The sequence below is a fragment of the Panicum virgatum genome, chromosome 6K (genome assembly GCF_016808335.1).
Source record: "Panicum virgatum strain AP13 chromosome 6K, P.virgatum_v5, whole genome shotgun sequence".
In the NCBI taxonomy this organism is placed as follows: Eukaryota; Viridiplantae; Streptophyta; class Magnoliopsida; order Poales; family Poaceae; genus Panicum; species Panicum virgatum.
Genome location: NC_053141.1, coordinates 1222802 through 1248327, shown reverse-complemented (window position 1 = coordinate 1248327; position 25526 = coordinate 1222802). Strand labels below are relative to the sequence as shown.

At 49.3% G+C, this 25526-nt stretch overlaps 4 protein-coding genes across 5 annotated transcripts; all 4 read right to left on the bottom strand.

Moving 5' to 3' along the window:
* Window positions 1-806: 806 nt before the first annotated feature.
* On the bottom strand, window positions 807-1250 carry LOC120639294 (lysine-rich arabinogalactan protein 18-like). The gene has a single exon (XM_039915263.1). The coding sequence runs from the start codon at window positions 1248-1250 to the stop codon at window positions 807-809; it is 444 nt and encodes a 147-aa protein (XP_039771197.1).
* Window positions 1251-9663: 8413 nt separating this feature from the next.
* On the bottom strand, window positions 9664-13086 carry LOC120711145 (serine/threonine-protein kinase-like protein CCR4). The gene has a single exon (XM_039996567.1). The coding sequence runs from the start codon at window positions 12737-12739 to the stop codon at window positions 10142-10144; it is 2598 nt and encodes an 865-aa protein (XP_039852501.1). The 5' UTR covers window positions 12740-13086; the 3' UTR covers window positions 9664-10141.
* A 700-nt stretch (window positions 13087-13786) lies between these two features.
* On the bottom strand, window positions 13787-22831 carry LOC120711146 (bromodomain-containing protein 4A-like). Its single transcript, XM_039996568.1, is given in 9 exon segments — window positions 13787-14452; window positions 14842-15126; window positions 15648-15789; window positions 20021-20099; window positions 20525-20762; window positions 21479-21556; window positions 21676-22098; window positions 22101-22532; window positions 22645-22831. Coding segments are annotated over 8 exon segments (1812 nt in total). The 5' UTR covers window positions 22455-22532; window positions 22645-22831; the 3' UTR covers window positions 13787-14239.
* Window positions 22832-23581: 750 nt separating this feature from the next.
* LOC120711144 (auxin-responsive protein IAA25-like) lies at window positions 23582-25144 on the bottom strand. 2 transcript variants are annotated; one of them, XR_005690181.1, is made up of 4 exons: window positions 24234-25144; window positions 24001-24139; window positions 23687-23889; window positions 23582-23628 (listed from the first exon to the last, which is right to left on the bottom strand). XR_005690181.1 is itself a non-coding variant. In XM_039996566.1 (3 exons), exons 1-3 carry the CDS (start codon window positions 24703-24705, stop codon window positions 23832-23834), a joined length of 669 nt encoding a protein of 222 aa, XP_039852500.1. In that variant the 5' UTR covers window positions 24706-25144; the 3' UTR covers window positions 23684-23831. The 2 variants fall into 2 exon arrangements, 1 of the variants encoding a protein (XP_039852500.1); XM_039996566.1 differs by lacking the exon at window positions 23582-23628 and having other exon boundaries at window positions 23684-23889.
* Between the last annotated feature and the right edge of the window lie 382 nt (window positions 25145-25526).

Sequence of the window (25526 nt, the reverse complement as noted above, 5' to 3'; positions counted from 1 at the left end):
ACTTCGGCCGAAGGTGGCGCCTCCACAGGCTGCACCTCCATAGGCGCCACGTGTGTGACGGCCCCAAAGTGCCCCAGCAGATCATCGGAGAGCGATGGCCTCTCCTGGGAAACACTCGCCGCCGAAGACCGATCACGAAGCTCATGAAATCGGAAGGTGGCCACGAACAGCTCGGGGAAGGCAGGCCTGAGGGTGAAGTCGTCCTCCTCGATGCGAAGCAAAGCCATGATCGCTGACTTTGCCACAGCCAAAGCAACCACGGCCAAGGCATCGGTGGCGGAGAGCGTGAGGTCGAGGCTACCGTCAGCAACAGTAGTCGTCCGCAACGGACTATCGTCCGAGACCGGAGGGTGACCACGACCATGCCCAAATCCAACAGGAGCAACACGACTGTCCAGCTGAGGCTGGCCCGGCCGAAGTGGCGGGCGACGAGGCCGCAAGCAATCCTTGGCACAGTGCCGAAGGCTGTGGCAGCGCAGGCACCGCGATGGCTGACGGCACGAAGCAACCCGATGCTTGAAGGAAAGGCAGTTCAAGCATCGTCCATCGAGCACCTTGGGGAAGCATCGCCGCGGCGGCGCATCCGGCCGAGGAGGCCGTTCCCGCAAGTCTCGAGGATGCGCGCGCCGCCTCTCAACTCGCTGCCAGCCATCAGGGTCGACGCGAGGAGGGCGATGCGCAGCAAGACCCTGGGCACGACATGGGGCAGCCCGACCAGCCTTGTGGGGGTGGACGTGCCACAGGAGACCGACGACCAGCTCCGTCGTTCCACGCCGGCGACCATGTTGCCGGGAACGCCTGTCCGTTCAGGGTGGTGGAGAGGGTAGCCGGCAGCCCCGCCGACGAAGACGCCTGCGGTGCCCACCCTCGCCACGTGGAGGCAACACCACGATGGAGCGAAGAGTGGGCACAGGCGCCGACGCGTCGACCTGCGCCGCCGCCGGAGTTGAGGCAGGGGAGGCCGCCCTCGGTTGCCGCAGCAGGATGTCACGGTAGGACGGGGAGCCGTCATCGTCGGAGAGGGGTGGGGTGTCGTCTCTCCATCGGAGCCGCTTCCCCCGGCATTCGGAGTGGCTGCAAGGGAAAAACGGAGCCGCATCCGGGGAGAGAGCAGAGCGCCCGGGGAAGGAGAGAGGAGTGCCCGTCGGCGAGGAGGAGGAGGTCGTCAGGGCCGGGGTGGCCGTCAGCGTGGGCGTGGTGGCCGCCAGCGCCGGAGTGGCTGCCGGCAAGCGGGTGGACGGCGGCGGCATTGAATCGAAGCAGAGGAGGTCCGGCGAGCTGCAGGCGGAAGGTGGGGGTCGGGGTAGGGAGGCCGAGCCAAGTCGTCGAGGAGGTCGTTGTCGTCATCGAGCATGCCAGGCATGGCGGATGGCGGGGGCGTACGGCGGCTCAGAGGCGAGGGCGGACCTGTGCAGCCGGGGAGGGCCGGAGCCGTGGCCGGCGAGACCGGAGTGGCCGCCGGCGGGGGTTGTGGCCGCCGGGACCGGAGTGGTCACCGGCGGTGGCAGCGGCGGGTGGTGGTGTGGGCGGCTAGGTCATCCTCCACGATCTCCCTACACGCACCGCGAGGGAGGCAATGGGGGATGGATGGGGAGGGTGAGCCGAGGGGAGCACGGATCCGTGGCTGGAAGGGACGGAGGCGGCCGGAGCAAGGAGATCCGGCGGCGGGGGAGTCGCCTCCCGCCCCTGAAGAAGCTCCCGTTCTCTTGTGGTGATTAACGTGTACTTATGAACTAGTAGGGCGTCATCGTCTCACGTGTACGGCTGCCAGCATACCATACCAGTTGGATTACACTATGCACGATCTTATTTTTACATGTGTATATGTAGTAGTTGGACCAAATAATAAAAATGTTGAAAATGAGCGGGTCTGACGACGATCATCAGCTGCAATGTGCGTTCAACTAGGAGCATGCATGCAACTGGTAATTGAAACAGCTTATTGTGGTTTGGTTTGATATGTTCTCCCTCTGGAGCAAGATCGTGTGGTAATAAGCAGTAAGAGCCTTCACCAAATGGCTCTACCCTGATGGATTTCTCTCTGGATAATTTGGTTCGTTTCATGGAGAGAAGCATGCAAGCCATCCGTGAGCTGCAAGGAAAAAATTCCTAGCTGCCTTCTAGTATCGATTAGTTATCAGGACTTCTATTTCTAGACAATTAGTAGACTAATAGGCACTGGTGTTCGCATTTTCCTTAATTTATTTCAAGATTTAACCGGCGCTATTCTTTCGGTGGTAGGCGATATGTTTGTCGATAGCGAGATATCTGTGGTGACTTCTTCAATCTTGATGATCCGCCGGAATATTCTCTCGGAGGTGCTCATAGAGGTAGGGTTGCATGCGTGTTTTATAGGGTGAGTGTGCATTTGGGAGGGTCTGTGTTTCTATTGTGTTTCATAAAAAAAATAGACTAATAGGCTACTAATTTCTGCTCTCATTAATTTTTTTAAATATAGAAAAAATAGTGTACATCTACTACCTTCGTCCTTATAACAAGAGTGTGGGTGCATGATTTGAAAATGGACTAGTGTATTAAAAAATGTTTTTTTAGTGTTCTCACCCCTGCTTTGAAGTGCAATTGTGGTTTTGCTCTTATTTTTTTAAAAATTTTGTGATTTTCCCTTTATTTTTCTCAAGTCATTGCAATTTTGCCACTATTTTGACTGTTGACTAGGGGTAAAATTGCACAAAATTGTTAATAGTAAAGAGCAAAATCACAAATTTAAAAAAAATAAGGACAAAATCATAATTACACTTCAAAGTAGGGGTAAGAACACAAATAACCATTAAAAAATGTTTGGAATTTGTTGCATATCCTGCCCAAGAATAGGATGCCATCAGTTTGCCAAATTAAAAAAGTTAACATTTTTTTTATCTCGTCCACTTATAGTTACTCTGTTGTTGTTTTTTTCTTGTGCTATATAGCAGCTGCTCTTGTTCTCGTATTGGCCATAATATCCTCTCAAGCCTTCTTCTCCTCTGAATTCTTAGATCTAGAAGACAGTAACTTACCTGCCAACTGTTTCTTTCTACCTACTATATCAAACATGATATACTAGTAGGTGAGTCTTGCCATTCTCAGGGTCAGGGAAACTTCAGATAACTTATCATTTAATTTCGATGTGCCAAGTGCTGACTAAATAAAAAACTAAGGATAAGCTCATTCGTGAAAATTGATGGTATCAATGATGTTGTCAATCGAAGACAAAGCGTTGTTTTTGTTGTTCGATTTTTGTCACATCATGCATGATCCCCGTGAAAGGTTGAGGAGTTGGATGGTCAAACCCAGAGCCCGTGTGCAGTTTTTTTTTTTAGGGGAGAGCCCTTGTGCAGTTGTGTTGCAGGGAAAGGGGAGAAAAGGTTCACACCACCGTGACATACCTGCACATCAGAACTTTGTGCCCAAACACACATTATTTCTGAAAGAAACTACCTTTGATACCTCTCACATCAAGTATATATCAGTTGACTGTACAGCGTATCGCGAGATACTGATCTAGTCCGTGGGTACTGGTAGGTTGACAATAACTTAAAGGGAAAATTGGTCTCATACCATCCAAAGATCGCCGTTTCCGCGAAATACCATTAAAAGACCTCTGTTCCGTAAAATAGCACCGAAAGAATCCACGTTACCCCGAACTATCATTCCGTCACGTGTTCCGCTAACTCATCCGTCACGAGCTCCTTCTTCCTCCTCGCTGCCCCATCACCCCCCTCCTTTCCTCTCCCAGCAACAGGGCAAGAAGGCGGCGCCCGAGCCGCCGCTGCCGCCTCCAGCTCCTCCCTGGCTTCCCCCACGACGGCACGGGGGCGGCGAGCACCGGTGCGGGGCTAGCGGGTAAAGACGCGGCGGCCGCCGGCCTCAGCGAGCCCCGACGCGAGGGCAGTAGGGCGCGGCCGCGGCTGGCCTCGGTGAGCCCGAGCGCGAGGACCACCCATCTCGACGAGCTTGGGCACGGGGACTAGAGGGCGCGACGGCCGCCAGCCTCGGCGAGCCCCGATGGGGGCAGTAGGGTACGGCCGCGGCCGGCATCGGCGAGTCCCGGCGCGGGGGCCGGCGGCCTCGGCAAGCCCGAGCGCGGGGGCAGTCGGATGCAGCGGCGGCCGGCCTTGACTCAGGATCTGACGGGCCCATGGCGTGGCCGGGCCCCGGCGCCCGATGGCCCCAGCCACAGCGAGCACCTGCAGGGGGCAGGCGGGCACGTCGGCGACACAAGCAGGGGTGGCCGGTGGGCGTGGCTCCGGGCGGCAGCTGACGAGCAGGGCGGCGGGTGTGGCTCCAGGGCCCGGCGGGCTTCGGGGGCAGGATGGGGAGCGGGAGGAGGACGCCGCCAGTGAAAAGCTCGTCGGCGCAGAACGGCGAGGCGGCGGGGTTGGGGTGGAGCAGCACGCTTGCCTGTCGCCTCAGCAAAGGAGAAGGGGGAGGAGGTTGGCGGAGGCGACGACGTTTGCTCCGAACGTGACAGAATGCTATTTTCAGGCGACGTTGCATTCTTTCGATGCTATTTTACGGAATAGAGGTCTTTTAATGGTATTTCGCGGAAATGGCGATCTTTCGATGTTATGAGACCAATTTTCCCTAACTTAAAATTTCTTGTCATGATACAAAGCTTAGTAGAAGTTGGAACTGGAAGAGGTCAATTAATGTGCACTGAGCAAATAACTAATTTCCTTGTCAACATTTCCATGGCATTGGCTTATACAGTATATATTTATATTGCCACTGTTGCAAATATTGCCACTAAATATTATATTTAGTAATATAATGTCTCTGCATGCAAATGCTACAAGAAATCTAGAATGAGTACGATGCTTACACTTGCCGCCTATTACCTAACCTGCCCCTTTTTCTTATTAACCATCTTTTGAGATGTGACCATCTTAATAACCTGGAAAACCATGTCAATAATTTCTCTATCATCTTACGCCACCGGCGCCCTTTCCGCAGGTCGCTAATAATCATTAACTAAACTAATTTTGCTCTCATTTCAACATTTGTGGCCACAGTTGAATTTCAACAAGATTGCATTGCACTGTTGTCATTTGTCTTGCTTCTGCATAGGGCTTGTACTAAACTGCCCTTCTGTTTTTCCTTGGATGATATATAAGACAAAAAAAAAAGTCTTGCATATATGTTCTCTTAAATTTTGAGAGCCTTCAATTCTGAATCGTGATGATCATGCTACTGGTTTGGTGTATGGATATCATGTGCACATGTGTTGCAGAGTTGACATGAGGAGAAACTTGATAGTTAAACATAGTGTTTATTAGATTTTTGTGTTCGCCTTTCCTTCATACTGTTTCTGTCCCCATCAAATCTGGTCATGATCAATCTTCTTCGCATCTGCAGAAAAGGGAGGGCATCGTCCATCAGGTGAAAGTGAAAGTGATTTTTTTTTTTAAAAAAAAAAGAATGCAAATGATGGAGAGACAGCTTCCGGTCAGTAATTTACACTTGTGCAGATCTGTCAGAGGATCTGCTTTAATGATCTATAGTTTCCTTTAAGAATATCATTAACCTAAGAAGATTACTTTGGTGCTGGCAAATTCACTGGGTGGTTAGCCAGTCACACCGCCGTGTTAACTAACTGTTGCATATGAGCTCACGGTCAGAACAACCAAACTCTCAAGATAAGGAGAGATGGGGGTGTGGTTGATCATCGATGCGTTTCAGTTTGGTGATGGAGACACTCTTGCCTTTCCTATGATGACAGGTGCAGGCAGATATCACACTCATTGTTGCGGAGGCGTAGAGAACATGCATGCTGGTGAAGAAACGACCCGGGGCGTTAATAATTACCCTTGAAAGGTAATCCTTTTTATTTCTTGGGTGTTTTTGATGCATGCAAGTGCTCTAACTAAAACAGGATTTGTCGTGAACAAATTTATTTGTTGTTCAACAGGACTACTGGAGTGCAGAATCGAATTGCAGTATGCAGCCCCAAATTGTGGTCGTTGGTCCGGTCCGAGCTCTACGCCAGCTCGACAGAGATTAGTCGCTACAGAAGTCAGTCAGTGAGTTGCCTTCGCTCCGTCTTCTTTTTTGCATTGGATAGATGGTGTGCTGCTACTAGATGATGCATGGATAATTCGTTCAGCGCTTGTATGTGGCCGATTCAATTCAATGCTTATTAGCTTCAAAAAAGCGACTGATGGTGACCTCGTCAGCAGCTCTGAATAACCACCAGCTGCTTCTTGCAGGAAGCATAATTATTGGTTGTTGTTGCCATTGCATGTCGTATACCATCATAATGTAATTCGATCATATCGATCCCATGTTGGAACTGACTGACTTGCTGCGCGTGCAGTGCATACAACGACGCAGGCTCGTTCTAAGGCCTCCTCCAACGGCGTATCGCTAGTGCAGCTGTACATTAGTCGCTGGTCTCAAACGAATTCCAAAGTTCCTCTCCTCGCTGCACCGCCTCTGCACCTCTGTCGAGGTGTCTGCTTGTGTCAGTGCTCCTCTCTCTCTCTCTCTCGGTGATTTCGCTACCCCACCGGAGGAGGCCTAATACAGGAGTGGCCATCACTACTATTATTTAATTATTTCAGTCATCACGAGCAGCCCCAAATGAAATGAAAGGATCTGGGATAGATCATCAGTGACATGTACTGCAGGCTATCTGTTTTCTCCTATTCAATATTTTCCTGACGCTGACAGACGAATGCTAGTGAAATTAGTTTGCTAGTGAGATGTTTCATGGAACAAAGCAAGAGACGGGGTTGGTTGGAAAACGATCGACGACGACGCTGTCGCTCGCCCCCGCGATTATCGACCGATCGAAACTATACAGTTGCGTTCACGGATCAGGATTGTCGCCTACGCGATCGATAGATCAGCACTCACACACATCAGCAGCTAGCTAGCTACTAGTAGCACTGTTAATTATTAATCACATGTTAAGATTTGGTTTTAATTACTGTAGCTGAGCTTAGCAGCAAGGCTACCATGCCTATTCATACTTGGAAAAGATCAAGAGGCACGCAGTAACAGGAGTACACACACAACCACCACTATGTATACGCTCATGACATGTCTGCTGCCATGGTGCTGACGTTTTGTTTTCAGCTCTTCGTTCACCTGTGCTGCAGCTCTAAGACGTACATTAGCTTGTGAACAGCGCACACACTGTGCAGACGTACACGCATCCACTGTTTGCGATAGCCTTGACTCCTCTGTGATGGGTACGCGTGGCCTGTTTGCTACCACGGCCTAATTAACGGCTGCTCAGAACTTTCGGACCCATGCATAATCGAACCTCTGATCGATCAATGAACTTCTCCCTTTTTATCTAAATTTTTTTTCCTCTATAGTGTTATTGGGTTAGTGTGTGTGTGGGTTCATTCGAGTGAAAGTGGTCGCGTGCATGCGTGAGCACCTATGTACATGTACAGGGGCGGAGCCAGGAATTTGTTTATTTTTATTATTAGGGGGGCCAACCATATTAATTTATATAAAAATTTAATCAAATTTTAAATTTATAATGTAAAATTGGGAACCATAGAGGGGGCCAGGCCCCTGCCCGCCCCCCTAGCTACGCCCCTGCCTATGTATGTTCTGCATTTCACCAAAATTTTAAACTTAAATAAGGTATTTTTCATACTGAATCTAGTACGTAGTGTCTATCTTGTGTTACTAATCTATATAAAACTTTAGGTATTCATAGTCCAAGTTGAAATATAAGGCGTTGTTTGACCATCTCTCCAACACACTTGAAGTATAAATATCTTACAGGAGTATATAATAATATATACAACCATAAATTTGCAATCATGTGAGAGTGTTTTCAAATAAAAACACCAATGATACATCAAATTTGTATGGTGTAATGTATAAACTTTTAGACAATAATGCACCGGTCAAAGGCTAAAATGTTTGAATTTTAGAAATCCTATCTTTTTCTGCTGCTCCATAATTCTTAAGTGGAATAATGCCTTTCCTTCACGGCTTCACCAAAATAACTACTTACTACTCTGTATGAATAGGATTTGCAGGCCGAGATATGAAACGACCGAAACGGTTGCATCCGGTAAAGCTAGCTAGTGTGAAGAAGGAAAGGAATGAAAGCATGAGGACACACGGGAAAGATGAGCGGCCAAAAGGAAGGGGGGGAAAACCGGAGCTATCTTCCAGTTTCCGAAAGCGCCCAGAGAATGGGCTTGTCGATCCCATTCCCAAAACGCGGCAATGGTGCTTTATTTTGACTCCATGGAAAAGAGAAGACATTCGATCCCATTCCCATGTGTGGCTCCGATCCTACTCTGTCAGTGAGACAGAGAGTGCAGAGCAGAGCAGGCAACCGCGTGGAATGAGAAGGATCGGATGAGCAAGAACAGATCAGAGTCTCCAATTACAGCTAGCTTCCTCTGTCCGGTGTGGCGTTGACTTGATCTTTCTTGCCCGAATCCCGGCCGCGGCTTGCTCTGACCTGGCCTGGAGTTGACCCTTTCTGTGGGCTGTGGCTGTGCCACAAAGAATCTATCAACAGGTAGCTAGCCTGGACTGTGCTTTTCTCCATCCTTTCTCTAGTCTGTTGTTTGTCCCCTTCTCTTTGTTCTGCTGATGGTGCCGGTCCAAGTGTGGATGGAATCAATCCTTCCTAGCAGTAGCAGAGCAGCAGCTCTCTGCTTCCTTTCATACTACCATCTTGTTGTTGCCAATTTGCCATGGTGTACGTACTGGTACAAGCAGTTGGACTGAAAATGTTAGAAATGACAGAACATTTGGATGGTAAGCAATTAGAGCGAGCCTCCACCAAATGGTTGGTTCTTGCTTGACATGGATGTTTCCAGCGAGTTTTGGAGAAACATGCCATCGGTATTCAATTCCATGCGTAAGCAAGCGGCAAGGAAGATTTCCTAGCTAGCTACCTTCCTTCCTTCCTTCCAGTATACATCCCTCTCTTAGAGCATCTCCAAGAGTTTGCCATATTTTACTTGGCATATTTTGTGTTTTGCCAACTTCTAAAAAAATATGCCAAGTAAAAAAAAGCTTATCTCCAACCGTTTGACATAATTCACTTGCCAAATCCAGATCTAACTTACATTAAGAACCCTGAGAGAAACAAAATTATATTTATGCCCTTCCACCTCTTGAAAACTTAAATCAGGAACCCTTCTCTGTTATTTATTTCTTTTTTCACCCTCCCACCTGACTAGAAACCACGATGCCAACCGCGCGCCGCACGCGTATATTTACGCGCTGGTGGCTGGTTTTTCCCAAGTTGTCAAAAATTGCCAAGTCTTTTGCCAAACTGTTGGAGGAGTATTTTTAATGTTTTTGCCAAAAATCAAAGATGGCAACTCGATTTGCCAAACTGCTGGAGATGCTCTTATTAGCTACCTGTCATGACTTTTCTAGGCAATCAGTAGACTATTAGACTCTTAATCTCCAATAAAGTGGACTTGATCCTGCTAAAATTGCTGTACGTGAGCAGACTTATTATGGTACACGCAAACATTTTCTTATAGCTTGGAATTGATTGCTGCACATCTTATTTAAATCCGTTGAATTCACTAACCATACAAATTAAGAAAAATAGTTTGGAATTGAATTGCAGGCCGGATATTATAAGGAATTTAAATGATCAAATCCATATATAAACACAACTACTTGCCGGCAATCAATTAGAAAAAACAGCAAAGACAGTTGTGAGAATCAAACAAATGATTGTATGACTGATGATTGCATCCAATCCATGTATATATATGTGTGTATAGATAGCATCAGTTGGTTGAATTAAGTACAATCTCCACAAGTCACTCCTCCCAGCTATACTATACATCTTCTTCTCTAACCTCTCTACCAACCCCAAGAAAACATAAACAAAAACAAAAAAGAATCAGCTTCACCTCTACTTACAGCTCACCCACTACTCCAATCTTCTCTATCTACATGTCAGATTTTGTCAAACCCTCACTCAGATTTTTCTCCCTCTTTCTTATTTACAAATCAAAACTTTGAACCAATTATAAACAATTAGCATGAATGAGGCGCACTAATCAACCCATTCCTCGACAGACGACCAAGAATTTTTCCTCCCAGTTTTTCCTTTGTAAAATTTTTATGGACAGTAGCTAAAAATCAACCTATACCACCAATGGTAAATAAAACAAAAGAACAAAAAAAAAAGGTTTTACATTGTCGAGTGAGACCTGGCATGGGTGACAGGTCGGCTCGAGCTGTGGCTGAAGCCGAACCCGAAGCCGAGTTCGCGGGTGTGGAACGGGCTCGGATCGTCGGACTCGGAGCGCGACCGCGACCGCGACAGGTCGGAGCCGCCGCGCCGGGAGCTGTTGATCCCGCCGCCGCCGCCGGCAGCGGCGACGAGGGACTCCTCGCAGAGCGTGACGGCCCACTCGAGCTCGGCGACGACCTCGGACATGATCGGCCTGGCGCGGCCCCGTGGGCGGACGCACTCGGCGGCGATCTTGGCCACGCGCGCCACCGCCTCCACCTCGTGGCCGCGCGGCGACGGCACGCGGTCGTCGAGGATCTTGGTGATGTTGCCCGTCTCTACCGCCGGCACGGCGAACTCGATCACGTTCCGCGGCGACCCGCTGCCGTCCTGGCTGGTCCGGTGGATGGCCTTCCGGCCGGTGACCAGCTCCAGCAGCACGACGCCGAAGCTGTACACGTCGCTGCGCTCTGTGAGCTCCTGCAGCCGGTAGTACTCCGGATCGATGTACCCGACCGTGCCGGCCGTGGCGGAGGACGACGCCGCCGCGGCCGCCGCGCCGCCGCTGGCCAGCGAGAGGCCGAAGTCGGAGACCTTGGCCGTCCACTCGCCGTCGAGGAGGATGTTGGACGGCTTCACGTCGCGGTGGATGATGGGCGGCACGGCGTAGCAATGCAGGTACTCCACGCCGCGCGCCGCGTCCAGCGCCACCCGGAGCCGCGCCTCCCACGATGCGAACAGCGGCGAGCGGCCGCCGCCGGCCTCGCCGCCGTGGAGGTGGTCGTGGAGCGCGCCGTGCGGCATGAACTCGAACACCAGGATGCGCTCGCCGCGCTCCTCGCAGAAGCCCAGCAGCTGCACCAGGTTGCGGTGGTTCACGCGCGACAGCAGCCGGAGCTCCGCGCGGAACGCGCGCTCCGCGTCGAAGCGCCGCCGACGCCGCCCGCCGGCGGCGGCGGCGCGCTCGGCGCGCTTGATGGCGACCTCGCGCCCGTCGGGGAGCTTGCCCCGGTACACCGAACCGAAGCTGCCGCTCCCGATCTTCTTCTCCTCCGAGAAGCCGTTGGTGAGGCGGGAGAGCTCCCGGAGGGTGAACTCCTCGCACCCGAGAGGCCGCGCCGGCCGCGCCGGCGAGACCTGCGGCGCCGGCATGACCATGGCTTCGACGTCGCGGCACAGCCGCCGCGACGACGACTCCCCGAGGCGCAGCGTCTTCTTCTCCCGCTTCCTGAACGCCACGAGGTAGAACGCCGTCCCCGCAGCCGCGAGCACCGCGGCTCCGACGCCGGCCACGCTGAGCGCGACCGCCAGGGTCTTCTTCGCATCGTCGTCATCGCCCGGAGGCGGCGCCGCCTTGGTCATCCCATTGGCAATCACGATCCTGGACGCGTTGAGCGGTAGCGGGCACGGCTGGCAAACGGCGAGCTCTTGGACGCCCTCGCCGCCGCCGTTGCCGCAGAGCGCCCCTGACCCCCAGATGATGCTGCAGGGGCAGCTCCGCTGGGGCGCGCAGGCGCCGGGCATGGTGGCGTTGTAGATGAGCCGGCCTCCGCCGCCGAACCGGTCGCTCTTCCCCCAGCACACGACGGAGTAGTTGTACATGGTGATGGCGCAGACGGCGTCGCCGTCGGCCTCGATAGCCAGGAATGGCGTGCTCGTGTACTGCGCCGGCACCGGCGCGCCGCCCCAGCACCGCGCGATCCCTTTCCCGTCGAGGATGCAGGTGGTGTCGTTGCCGAGCGCCATGGCCGACATGCTCTCCGGCAGCTCGGCGGGCGGCACCCTGGGGACGCCGTCGCCCCAGCAGGCGAAGCCCCCTTCGTTGTCGACCGCGCACGCGTGGCGGTGGCCGGCGGCGACCGTCCTGAAGGCTGCCGGGTTCGGCGCCAGCGGCGGCGCCTTCATCCCGCCGTAGCAGCTCATGGAGGTGTTGTCCTTGGCGAGGATGCCGCAGAGGAAGTCCTTGCCGAGCGCGATGCCGGAGAAGTCGAGGCCTTTGGGGAGCTTGAGGTCGGGCCACTCCCAGCAGGCCGGGTCGTGGTCGTCGGAGAGGCCGCAGACGTGGGCGCCGCCGGCGTTGAGCGAGCGGAGCGAGGGGCCCCAGTAGAGGCGGCGGCCGACGGGGCGGGAGCGGTTGGCGGCGGCCTCCTCGGAGAAGGACCACCAGCGCATGGCGGCGTGGCCGCCGGCCGGGGCCATGAGGCCGCAGAGGAAGTCGGTGCCGGCGGCGATGGCGTTGTAGGGGATGTCGGCGGAGGGGTACACGAACTGCTGCCCGTCCGGCAGCGAGGTGCAGTGCAGCTTGGAGCTGGACCCTCCCGTGGCCGCGGCATCGCCGCCGTTGGTGGTGACGAGCGCGCAGACGAGGGTGGAGTTGGGCGCGTGCGAGATGGCCACCGTGGAGAACTGCTGCCGCGACGCCGAGCACGATCCGGCGACGATGATGAAGGCGGCAAGGAGGAGAGGAAGGAGGCCCGTCGTCGTCGTCGTTCTCGTCACAAGGAGGAAGGGGAAGGCGGGGCGGTGGCTGGCACGGGCATGTCGAGACATTGGCATCCGGAGGGAGAAGACGACATGAGCGGTCGAGGCAGCCGTCGCTTGGCTCGCTCCCGCGGTGGACGGCGACGGCGGCGATGGCAGAGAGAATCGGGGGGGGGGGGGGGGGGGGGGGGAGGGGGAGGTGGTGGGAGAAGAGAAGCAAGGAGAGACGAGACGAGAGAGTGGGTGCCTTTGCTTTGCTTGGATTTCGCTTTTTGTTTCTAGTAGGTGGTTGGAGAGGGAAAAGAACGCGTTTCCGTGGATTTTTCCAACACACGAAAAAAGAGGAGAGACGATGAGGTGGTGATGATGATGAGGTTGAAGGTTGCAGGTTTTGGGGTTGGTTTGGTAGACTTGACTTGGTCCCCTTGAAATTCAAGTGTCAATGGAGAAGCTGCCTGCACCTGCAAATGTTCGTGCACTTCTGAATCTTGCTTCTTGTCCTACTTCAGAGTTCAGAGAGGTTTCAAACTATTCAACCATGCATTTTCTACCATACAATTGCAAAACCATTCATGAAAAGTACAAATGGAAAATTTTGGATCAACACGGACCAGCCTAGCTTCTTCCCGCTGTGCAATTTTCCCTGGTCCAGCCTTTTTAGATGAGTATGTGAGTGGTGCCATGTCATGCTCAATTAACCTGCCAAGGAAAACCATTCCCAACAAGTCCCAACAAGGGTCTTTCTTTGGCGGTTAAAATTGTAAAGGGATGGAACATACTAGGAGGAGATACTTGCCTGCAGTACACTCGAGGCTTACTACCTCAACAAGCAAGCTATCTGTACTAGCACCAATTACCCAAGTCATTAAAAAAAGTGATTCAGTGAGGAATACGGGATGCTTAAACATCCTTCAAGGGTGATGACAAAAATTTCCTACTCAACAATGGAAACCAAACCAAACCTTAGCATGTGTCGAATGACAAGCGTAAAGCGATAAGCAGGGGGTTTACCGCCCTTGAACCAGGGGAACCATACAGGATGCGCCACGTGCCCAGACACCATTCTTCTCGCATTATAATATTAGTCTCAAGGCACACTCATTGGAGTAGGTGACAGGTTTAGGACCAACTGATTCCACAAATTATTGAATATTCACTGTAACATTTCAACTCTGAGATAGTCATCTTTGAGTTTGGGCAAAAAAAAACATCTTTTTTCTCTTCATGTCAGGTGGCGGTTGGGGAGAAGAATTTGCCCAAACACTTAACAAATCCTTCAGATCATCCAATTATAGGGGAGGTTCAGGCCAACCCTATGCCAGGGCGGCAAGCTATGCAGCAACATGTGGCTGTGGCAATTAGCCTGATACAAAAATCTCAAGAGAATTTCTGAATCCATGTTATAATAGTCAGGCATGGCACAACCAATCACACCCCTGCACACCAGATCCTGAGCTCAAAGAATTCTATACACTAATCAGCCGCATCATTCTAACCAGCTTCCATGTCTTCAGGGTACAGATTTGCCAAAGTCAGAGCGCCGCTTCTCTGGCACGAAACCACGCTGTGGAATTCCTAACGCTTCATTATTGCTGCCATGGCTACATGCAGGGGGCTCTCCTTCAGTGGAGCTCGGCGTCGTGGACGGAACAGTGAATGGCGGACCCTGAAAGTGGAGCGCTGGTTGCCGGGGAAGAGGCTCGCGCATAGTTGCAGGAATGAAGGGTTCTCCTGCTGCATGGGATAATCCTCCTCCATTTCAACCTCTTGGCTGGTCTCTATCTGGGCCTGCGACGACATGACACAAAAGCTGAGATTATACCCTTTTATGCAGATTCATAGGCATGAAAAAACAATGACTCTGTGCCCACCATACTGATTGCTGCCTGCTGGCAGTACTTGTTAAGATGTCGTGTGGATGATAACATCATAACAAAGTGAAACAGCACAGAGTTTCAGTAAGCTACTAACAGCTGTACCGACAGGCCATGTGAGTGGGACCAAAACCAAAGTGCCCAGGTGACACAAGAACAGACACAGGACCTGATGCTGAATGAAGTCAAGCTGTGAACCAATTAATCCCAACCACTATGCAATATAGCTTAACCTTTTTGCCTCTATTAATCCTAGCATACTATCAAATGCTGGGGCTGGCCTGGAAGTCTAGTTATAGTTACCTTCTGTTGGTTCTCAACATCAGAGTACTCATTAGGCTGAGTGGAAGTATGCTCTTCGTTACTGTTCATATCTCTATACTCAACCTGTTCTTTTCCCTGTCCCTCATCTTCATAATCAGGACATGGCAAGCTAGATGGCCGATCACTGGAGAATTTTCCAACATCTTCTATCCGAATCCCAGAATCATCTGCTTCTGCTGTCTCTTTGTACACATCAGCCCGGGGTGGTTGCTCCTGGCTAGAGGAAGTATCATGACTTCCAGGATTACTAGCACCTGAGTTTCCCTGACACGCAAAGCATATTTTAGCTCAAAGAGAAGATGGTCTGCATGCTTGGTTGCTTTAAACAAGAACATCCTAATATACAACAAATAGTAAAAATGCATCAACAATGCCACAACTAAATCAATGATGAGAAAAGCTTTGATTACACAGGTCAATAATGATACGTGCAATAATTCAAGCAGATAGACACTGAACATCATTTCGTATGTAAGCACTCGAAACATAAGTTTGAAGATAACAGAGGCATGATTGTTTCATTGAACACAATGTGATATGAGTCTAATACTTTCATGTTACATAAAATTGCAGATAACAGAGGCATAAGACATAGTTGTACTATTGAGAAGAGTGGAATATGGGTCTATCACAACACCACTGTGGCAACAGAAACATGGAGAAATAAAAACTAGTGCACACTGCACACTGCACACTATGGAAGACCCACAAGCCATGACCGAGAAGCATAACACATGCACAGTGCAATGTATATGCAAACAGAAGATTTGGATGTGCAGGCTAACCTCCATGTCATGCTGATCAGAAGTGTTACTATCCATTGCAGCAGTTTCATTATCTACAACAGCCAATATTTCATCCCTTTCCTTCTTACGCCGTGTAACTTGACAAACAGCACAAACACAGTCACTTTTGTGGCGATCATTCCTGCATTCATAGACATAATGTAAGAACACCAAACAATATAGTCAATAGTTCCCTACTGTTGTCCTAAAATGGGGAAAAAAATACATTAAACATCTTCTGTAATGCTATAATACCATTGAAATTTTTCAATAGGAACACCATTGGGAAAATTCCAGTGTAGAGAGGAACAACTATATGTGCTCCTAGGGTTGATTAATGATGGACTAAATCAATACTTTTTTCAAAGAGTACTGATTCAGTGGCCATGTTACAAGAGAAGTCGGTTGTCTAGGTAATAATTCTCATTAATCCACTATCAGAAATGTAATTTTTTTCTCGAATGCACAGGAGAGCTGCGTATCATTGCATTAAGAAAGAAGAAAGGCTAAAATAGTCATACAAACACCCACACACATCCCACACACACCCTAAGAAAGAAGAAATGCAAATGGAATAGTACCGGAAGACCCTGAAGTGTACTGATTCACTGGCCATGTTAAAACAAAGAGTTGCATAGTTTTGTTATGATCTTTAAATATCACTTCTACACTTATCTTTAATTACATTACTAGCCGATGAGCCCATGCATTGCTTGGATCTTTACATATAGATTCTAGTTCTAAAAGTCAAATCCTGCAAGTGTTCTAGGTTACCGATAATGTTGTAATGGAATAGTGTGGTAGTTTAGCCTTCCTAGTTTATATAGAGTTTTTTAGTGCATATTTTAAATGTTTCCAACTAATATATTGCAATGCTAACATTATAAACATGTGTTCGGAAGGTGGCCTCAGAGGTGTTTGGCGTGAGTAGGGGAGGCAAACAGGAGGGGAAAGACACCTGGTGGTGGAATGATGAGGTGCAAAGGGCTATTAAGAAGAAGGAGTGTTTCAAGCGCCTCCACCTTGACAAGAGTGCAGCCAACATCGAGGGCTATAAATTAGCGAAGAGGGTTGCAAAGCGAGCTGTGAATATAGCAAAGGGTAAGGCGTATGATGACCTGTATCAGCGGCTAGGCACGAAAGAAAGGGAGAAGGACATTTATAGGATGGCTAGGATCCGCGAGCGGAAGACAAGGGACATCAACCAAATCAAATGCATTAAGGATGGGACAGATCGACTGCTAGTGAAGGATGAGGAGATCATGAATAGATGGAGAGAGTACTTCGACAAGTTGTTTAATGGGAAGAGTGAGGGCCCTACCCTTGAGTTAGATGACTCTTTTGACGATACCAACAGACGTTTTGTGAGGAGAATTCAGGAGGTAGAGATCGGGGAGACTTTGAAGAGGATGAAGGGAGGTAAATCGATGGGCCCTGTTGGTATCCCCATTGAGGTGTGGAGATGCCTAGGAGATAGAGCAATAGTATGGTTAACTAAGCTTTTTAATCTCATTTTTCGGTCAAACAAGATGCCGGAAGAATGGAGGAGAAGTATATTAGTACCTATCTTCAAAAACAAGGGTGATGTTCAAAGTTGTACTAACTACCGTGGGATTAAGCTGATGAGCCATACGATGAAGCTTTGGGAGAGGGTTATCGAGCATCGCCTAAGAAGAGTGACAAGTGTGACCCAAAACCAATTTGGGTTCATGCCTGAAAGGTCAACCATGGAGGCGATTTTCTTAATACGACAATTGATGGAGAGATATAGGGAACAGAAGAAGGACTTGCACATGGTCTTCATTGACCTTGAGAAGACATATGACAAAGTATCGAGAAATGTCATGTGGTGGGCCTTGGAGAAGCACAAAGTCCCAACTAAGTACATTACCCTCATTAAGGATATGTACAAGGATGCGCCGACGTTTGTCCGGACATGTGATGGCAACACCACTGACTTTCCTATTAACATAGGCCTACACCAGGGGTCAGCATTGAGCCCTTATTTATTTGCTTTAGTGATGGATGAGGTCACAAGGGATATACAAGGTGAGATCACTTGGTGTATGCTCTTTGCTGATGATGTGGTGCTTGTTGACGAGAGTAGGGCAGGGGTTAATAGGAAGTTAGAGCTGTGGAGACGCACGTTAGAGTCGAAAGAGTTCAGACTTAGTAGGACCAAGACCGAGTACATGATGTGCGATTTCAGCGCGACTAGGCATGAGGGGAGAGACGTTAGTCTAGATGGACAAGTGGTTTTTCCAGAAGGATACTTTTCGGTATTTAGGATCGGTGCTACAAAAGGATGGCGACATTAATGAAGATGTTAGGCATAGAATTTCAGCTGGCTGGTTAAAATGGCGGCAAGCTTCTGGCATCCTTTGTGACAAGAGGGTGCCACAAAAGCTAAAAGACAAATTCTATAGGACAACAATTCGTCCGGCGATGCTATACGGTGCTGAATGTTGGCCTACAAAAAGGCGACATGTCCAGCAACTGAGTGTAGTAGAGATGCGGATGTTGCGGTGGTTTTGCGGGCACACAAGGAGGGATAGAGTCCGGAACGAAGTTATTCGGGATAGGGTCGGAGTGGCACCAATTGAGGAGAAACTTACCCAGCATCGGCTGAGATGGTTTGGACATGTCCAACGAAGGCCTCCTGAGGCGCCGGTGCGTAATGGGGTTCTTGAGCGGGTCGATAATGTAAAGAGGGGTAGAGGTAGACCTAAACTGACGTGGGATGAGTCGGTTAAGAGAGACATTAAGGATTGGAATATCTCTAAAGAGATAGCTTTGGATAGAAGCGCTTGGAGACTAGCTATCAATATGCCTGAACCTTGAACTTATTTCTTTCGGGTTTCATCTCTAGCCTACCCCAACTTGCTTGGGAAAAAATGCTATGTTGTTGTTGTTGTTGTTGTTGTTGTTGTTGTTGTTGCTAGCATTATAAACATGAGCAAAAAATTATAAACCATTCTCCGCGGGAAAGGAGAAGTATACAAGTGCTCCCTTGCAATGCTTACTCTCACATTTTCTTATCTACATAAATAGCTCCAACACCTAACATCTAAACCCACTATACCCTGAAGCAATCTAGTGTCGACACAGACACTCACATGAGTTACCAAAAAAATTATTTTTTTGCGAAAATGCCGTTGAAGCAAAATAGGAGCTCAACATAAAAAGGAAAGTAGAAGCACTAATATTTCAACCTAACTAAACCTGCGGGGACACAGGCCTGTTGCTAATTAAACAAATCAAAAGGTCCCTGAAACTGACAGGGACCCAGTAGCTTTCTTTCTACCTCCTTCAGTTACTCACTCCTGCACTGGAACTCACGCTACTGCTGCTGAATCTGCTGCAACCAATGGCGGATCTCATCGCCCACCACAAAAAATGAAAGTCCGCCACTACCCCTTTGCCAAACATCCCATTTTCCCTTTTGATTAAGTTTTCATGTTCTCCAAATTTTAAAACCTAGCTTGTGCTTTCATGCTCCTCATCGCCAGTTTGACCGCGGCACTTCCACTGCAGCAGGGTCATCATTTTGGTTGGACCCAGCTAGTCTGAACGCCGACTGCAGAAATGGTCGCCTCGCTGCCACGCAGGCCCACATCTGCTACGCGGTTTGCAGAACTCACATGCAGCAGCTGCTGGCACTCGATGGCAGCAGTATCCTCATGGGTATGCGCCTTAGCAGCAGCAGCTTCGTCATGGAGGGGCCCAGAGCATGCAACGGAGCCAGTGGCAGGTAGGTTTGAGGGTGAGGGGGCGGCCATGGGGTGGCTAGGGTTTAGGCGGAAGCAAAGGATTGAGGATCGACCAGCCTGATATCATGCAATTGAGATTGGCACACGAAATAGTAGATTGATTGATCACGACATGATGTACATGTACACATATAGGCAAGGAGCCCTAGGTTGTGGTTTATAGAAACAGAACCATCTAGATATCCTTGACTAATACTAATCAATTACCACTAGGCCGGCAGCAGCACATCACACATAGGTCTAAGCATAACCGAAGGAAGCCAAACTGCCTGTAGCAGAGGCATCCTTGTCAAGACATTCAGAAGCATCCCGAAACCAAACGGGAAATTTCATTCCAGCACTTGACACAAGAGTAACAAAGTTGTAAATTGTCAAACTGTTAATTTTGCAGAATCCCAAGCAAATGCACTAATGGGATGGCCATCTTTTTCCCTGTCGAATATTTTCCCTAATTCCATCCTCTCATTATCATCAAACTATACATCACAAGTATTCCATGCTATATGAGTGCTGAAGTTGCATGGCACGTCAGCTTCCCACATGATAGTTGAGCCTCTAATAAGAAAAATTGCATGCAGATGTCGGAATAGATTAATGACGTACCCTGGTCGTCGCCTTTTGTTTTTAGACTTGCTTTTCGAGTGGCCTTTAGCATCCTCATCGCCAGTATTGTCATTGCCACCTACACAATATTTGGGTTCTTATTTATTTGAACGCATGCATATGTAAATGTAAAGAGAAAATTATAGATGGGTAAAAAAGAACGACAATTGTGTGTAAGAAAAGTTTTCCATTGCAATGAAATGCGGAAGGGGAGTGCGATGATTGCATCATCAATTCATTATAGTTAAAAAGTTCCAAAAAAAAATCTGGCTACATGCACATTAGATGTGTCCAAATGAAGCATTAAAATTTATTTTTCCCGCATCGCATTGAAAGTTTGAAAATAAATCATAATGCTATGTAAATGATAAAATAGACATTGATGGCGCATATAAAAGATTTCAAAGTTGAAACAGTAGCAGTTGACATGAGTCGAATCTAGTCAAACATTGAATGGAAGTGAGCCGAGGCCAAACTGATAGCTGTCAGATATCCAATACTTACCACTGTCTGGCACATCAGAATACAAGCCTGCTGCCAACCAATTTTTCATGAAGCCTTTCTTGACCCGTTTCATAAGCTCAATTATGTAATCACCTTTACTGTTGTACTTGGTACAGTTATCCCATATGAATTGCACATCCTTATATACATCCTCTGAATTCATATACTTGTCACCACGTTCTAAATTTTTACATATTGTGCCAAAATCCATAGGAGTGTCAATAATATCAAAATAATCCTATAAAGTTTGAAAGTGTCAGGGTAGAGAAACAGGTAAGTGAAAGAAAAGGCAAAAAATATCTTTCCAATGGCAGTAGATCTAGAAGCATATGCTTACAAAGGCATGAGACAAAATAAATAAATCCAGAAAACAAAATGAAAAGAAAAACCGCAAATGATGTGATCCACATTTGCAATTGCAGTAACTTTCTTACCTCTTATCTATGTTCCATATATCACAATATGCACCTAGGGTGCAGGACTGTTGTTACAGGCAAGGCAATCTACCCCGCTGGGTTTTGATTGATGAGTCATTAAGAATAGGTAAAGCTTTCATCCTAGCTACATAAGTAAATCCCATGGTAGAAGTCTAATTAGCAGTACTGAGATAAAGATTGAATGTACTGCACCAAATTTAGATTCAGATTATCGAATATAGAACTAGCTACACACATAGCCCAAAGAAGAGAAACTCAGGGAAAATGACAAATTGGATACACTTTTATGGAAACTGTTACACCATAACTCCTCGGAGGATGAGACAACAAAGCATTATAGATCATTTCATATGTACTACTTGGGCACCTTAAACTACTCAACGCCCTGAGGTGGTTTCGCAGGGTAATTTTGCCTTGCTGGCATGCCATGCTGGACAGGTAAACCATGCATAATAGATGCAGCGTTACGGTGTATTTGAAATGAAAGAAACCACAATGTGTAGCACGAAATACTCACAGGTATTCCTAATGCAACAGGATCCACTGGAACATTGAACGGCTCAGCAGCGTCCATCTTCATGACTTTCTTAATAGCCTGAGAAACGCGTGCAAACAGATTCTCAGTATAACCGTTATGCAGATTCAGCAGATCTCTCGTAGGTAAAACTTGGGAGGGTCTATAGACCTAAAACAGGTAAGCCCAATTTTACTCACTTCAAGTGCAGCAGAAAGCTCTTTCTCATCATGCTGGCGCTCTGGAGTAGACTGTTTTTCCTCCGACTCCTGTGAGCTCCCCAGCTCCATTGTCTCCTCGATTTCTTTGATCTCCGAAACAGCTTCCTGCTTGCTTGGAGGAGGCTCATCAACCGGATTGGCTTTCCTATCTGGGGTGTTGTTTCCTACAGAAGATAACCCCACCGACTTGATCTTGATGCCTCCAACTTTCCTTGCCACCTTTTCCTTATCCGCATCACTCGGCTCCGACGCCTGCATGTCCCTATGCTGCCCATCAGTTCGGACACCAGCCTTTTCCGCGTCAGCTTCTTTCGTCACTTCAGGGACAGTAGCACTCCCGGATTTTCCAGCATCAGCAGCCGGTGCCTGACCTCCCGAAGAACCCTGCTGCTGGGGGGGGGGGGCGGCAGGTCCACCGCCTTGGATGACTTGAACTTCAGCTTGACGCGGCCGTACACGGCCCCCACTTTGGGCTTGGTGTACGGTATGTCCACGGGAGGATTGACTGGGGCGGCGGCGCTGGGCTTCTCCTTCTGGGGTGGCTCAGGAGGAGGAGGAGGAGGTGATGGTTCAGGCGCCGCTGCTGCTGCTGCTTCGGTGAGAGGCAGCACGTTATCCTCCTCAGCCTGATCCGGCGTGCTGTTCGTCGCCTCCGTGCTGGGGCTGGACGGGGAATCCGGCGAGGGGGACGACTCCGCCGCGGCGGCCGCCGGAGCAGCCTTCCTCCCCGCTGGCTTGCGGCCGCGCTTGCGCTTCATCCTGCTGTGTGTGTGTGTGTGTGTGTTTTTTTTGGCTTACCAACAGGGACGGATCGAGCGGCGCAGGTGAGGAACGCGCTGCAAAATCGACGGGGGGAAACAAGCATTCGAATCTCAGAGTCCGCGCGGGCGGGGAAGAATTCCCCTGGAACGGGACGAATTGAAGCGAAGCGAAGCTAGGGTTCCTTACCAGGAGGGGGGAATTCGATCCCGGGGCAGGTAGGATCTCGCGTCGGCGGGCGCCCAGCAGCCGCGGCAGCAGCAGAGCTCGGAGAGCGGGGCCGCGCGCTGCGCTGCGCGGGAAGGGAAGGGGGCGGAGGCGGAGGCGGGGAGAGGAGAGAGCCCAAGCTCTCCTCGGTGACGGCGGCCGGAGAGACGACTTGTGAGTGGGTCTCCGGGCTGCTGTTAGGCCTTATATGGGCCTTGTGGGCCTGTGCTGGTTATAATAGGCCGTCATGGGCCTCGCTGGATGGATGCAAAACCGGGTTTACAAAACTTTTGGTCAGGCCCATTTGATTTCTAGTCTAGATACTAAAGTTTAGTCCCGTCACGTCAAATGAAAATCTTGCCATTCAAATGGGTTTACAAAACTTTTTTGCACGAAAGGTGCTACAATAATCATCCATTAATTATAAATGAATATATTTTGTCAGATCCATCTCGCGAATTAGAGTAGTCATTATGCAATTAATTTTATAATTAGATTTTATTTAATACTTCTAAATAAAAAAGATTCTCTTTGATATGACGACAGGGTTAAAGTTTAGCCCTCGAGAACCAAACACTCCCGCGAGTGACACTTTTGTTTGGGAGCAAATTGCATATTGTGTTTTCTGATGCAGCTTTGCAAACTGCTACCTGGAAATATAAGCTTTAATTTGTGGCAATAATGCACATCTGTGTCATTTTTTCATTAGAATAACATTAATTATGTTACCTACTAATCGATTAATAATTCCCAAATTATGAAATATTACACCATCACTCTGTTCGCTGGGCTGGAGCTGGTGGCTGGAGCGGTGTGAGAAAAAAATACTGTTGGCTGGCTGGTGGCTGGAAACTAGTGCTGGAGCGGTGTGAGAAAAAAACACTGTTGTGTTGGAGGCTGCTGGAGCTGCCCAACAGAGTGAATGCAAGCAAAACTTCCTCTACATAGTACTACATATATATATATATATATATATATATATATATATATATATATATATATATATATATATATATATATATATGTGCCTACTGCACTATATCAACTGCTAGATACTAGGTAGCACATACAGTGTTGCTATCATCTGCTGCTTTAATTGATGAGCTGTATAGAAAAAGCAGCGATCGAGCAACATCATCTCAGCTCCCTCCGATCCTCTCTCTCTCTAGCTAGTTCTTCCTGGGGTCCTGTGCGATGTAGAGCCTCTTCACCGAAGCCATGAACAGCCTGCAGCAACAACATCGATGCTCCAAATTAAGCTCATCATCACCACCAAACGTACGACCTCCACACATCTCCATCTTCTCCCACTGTGGAAATAAATTAAGAACAACTTACTCCCATGGCACGTCGCCGACGAGCATCCGGTCGCCCTCGTTGTCCTCGTACAGCAGGATGTACGACGCCTTCGTCCTGTTCTTCTTCGCCGGCTCCTCGTCGTCGTCGTCTCTGCCTGCGATCCTCCAGTACTGGCCATCTGAAAATAAAGGACACACGATATATCTCATGGCGGTGATCATCGACACGATCCCACCAGGCCAAGCAAGGCGACGGATGCCCTGAGTCCTGACCTGAGAGGAAGCCATGGAACATGCCCTGCAGCGCGCGGGACAGCGACGCGTACCCGCGGTGCGCCCGCAGGTCCACCTTCCTCCCGACGGCGCAGCCCTCCAGGTTCACCTTCACGAACAGGCTCGCCGCCGGCCGCTCGCCGGAGCAGCGCTTCTCCTTGCTCGGCTCCTCGGCGGCCTTCGTGCCGGCCAGGGCCAGGTGGCTCTTGCGGAACGCGCCCACCGGCGGCCACCCCACCGGCTGCGGAGGAGGCCGCTGCTGCGCTTGCTCCAGGGCCGCCTTCTCTTGCCTGGAGGCCAGGCTCCAAGGGTGCGTTCCCACACCGAGCCATGGACCATCGCCGCCATTGTCTGAAGAGATGCCGAGCCTGAGCTCCAGGCCGCTGCTCAGACCGCCTCCCTGCATCTTGCTACCATCCCTCGCCTGCTCCGGTTTCAGTCTCAGCCTTGGTGCAGCTGAAGAGCTCTTCATGGCCGGCCTCTCTGATGCCAAGCTTCAGCTCTAGCACATACTACCACTAGTGTTGGCTGTGTGTGTCTGTGTGGTGTGCAGAGGAGGTGAGTGTTTGCGAAGAGGAGCCTGTGGGTCTTTATGGTGTTGAGGTAACTGTGAACTGTGATGGATGGAACATGGAAAGATCAAAGGGCTGAGAGATGATGAGAAAAAGGCAGGTGGCTTTGTGCTTGCTAAGTACTCCTGAAGTGAACTAGTGGGGGACTAACAAAAAGCATGAGCAGTGAAATGATAGCCATATAGTAAAAGTTATAGTACATAAAAAAGTTAAAACATCCCTATAGAATATGTGTACTCCTTCTCTGAACTTTGAATGCATGGCTAAATTTCTGAACCTGCATAGATCATAAACTGTTCCTGTTCTGTTTCAGAGATTCAGTAGCACAGTGAGAAAATAACAAGCGTATTGAGTTCGTGAAACGAATGCTGGAGCTCTGTTTCGTTTATATTGATGATATAAGAAGAGGAATCTGGCATATTTCAGGTCAAGTTGAAGCACAGGGCAAATTGTTTCAGGCATGAAGAGCGCTATCACAATGGGCGACACGTGCCCGCAGCAGTTTGTATAATTTCAATGAGGGAATTGAGTGCATGGAACTGATCAATATGCTGATATGCGAGTGGTTCGAGTGGATGGACATCTCATCGTTTGCAAGAGTTGGTTGTGTGGTTTTGTCTGACCTTGGGTTGTATGGGGGACACAGTGGCTACTGGACCTCCAACTGAAAATTCAGTCCACTCCACTTCAGTCTTTTTCCCGAAAGCGATGCTTGGGCTAT

Excerpts from the sequence above, each read along its gene's own strand:
- LOC120711145 (XM_039996567.1), bottom strand. The coding sequence starts at position 12,739 with ATGCCAATGTCTCGACATGCCCGTGCCAGCCACCGCCCCGCCTTCCCC.
- LOC120639294 (XM_039915263.1), bottom strand. The coding sequence starts at position 1,250 with ATGCCGCCGCCGTCCACCCGCTTGCCGGCAGCCACTCCGGCGCTGGCG.
- LOC120711144 (XM_039996566.1), bottom strand. The coding sequence starts at position 24,705 with ATGAAGAGCTCTTCAGCTGCACCAAGGCTGAGACTGAAACCGGAGCAG. Across the intron at positions 24,140-24,233 it reads GTTCCATGGCTTCCTCTCAG|ATGGCCAGTACTGGAGGATC; the intron begins GTCAGGACTCAG and ends CTTTATTTTCAG. Across the intron at positions 23,890-24,000 it reads GTCGGCGACGTGCCATGGGA|GCTGTTCATGGCTTCGGTGA; the intron begins GTAAGTTGTTCT and ends TTGTTGCTGCAG.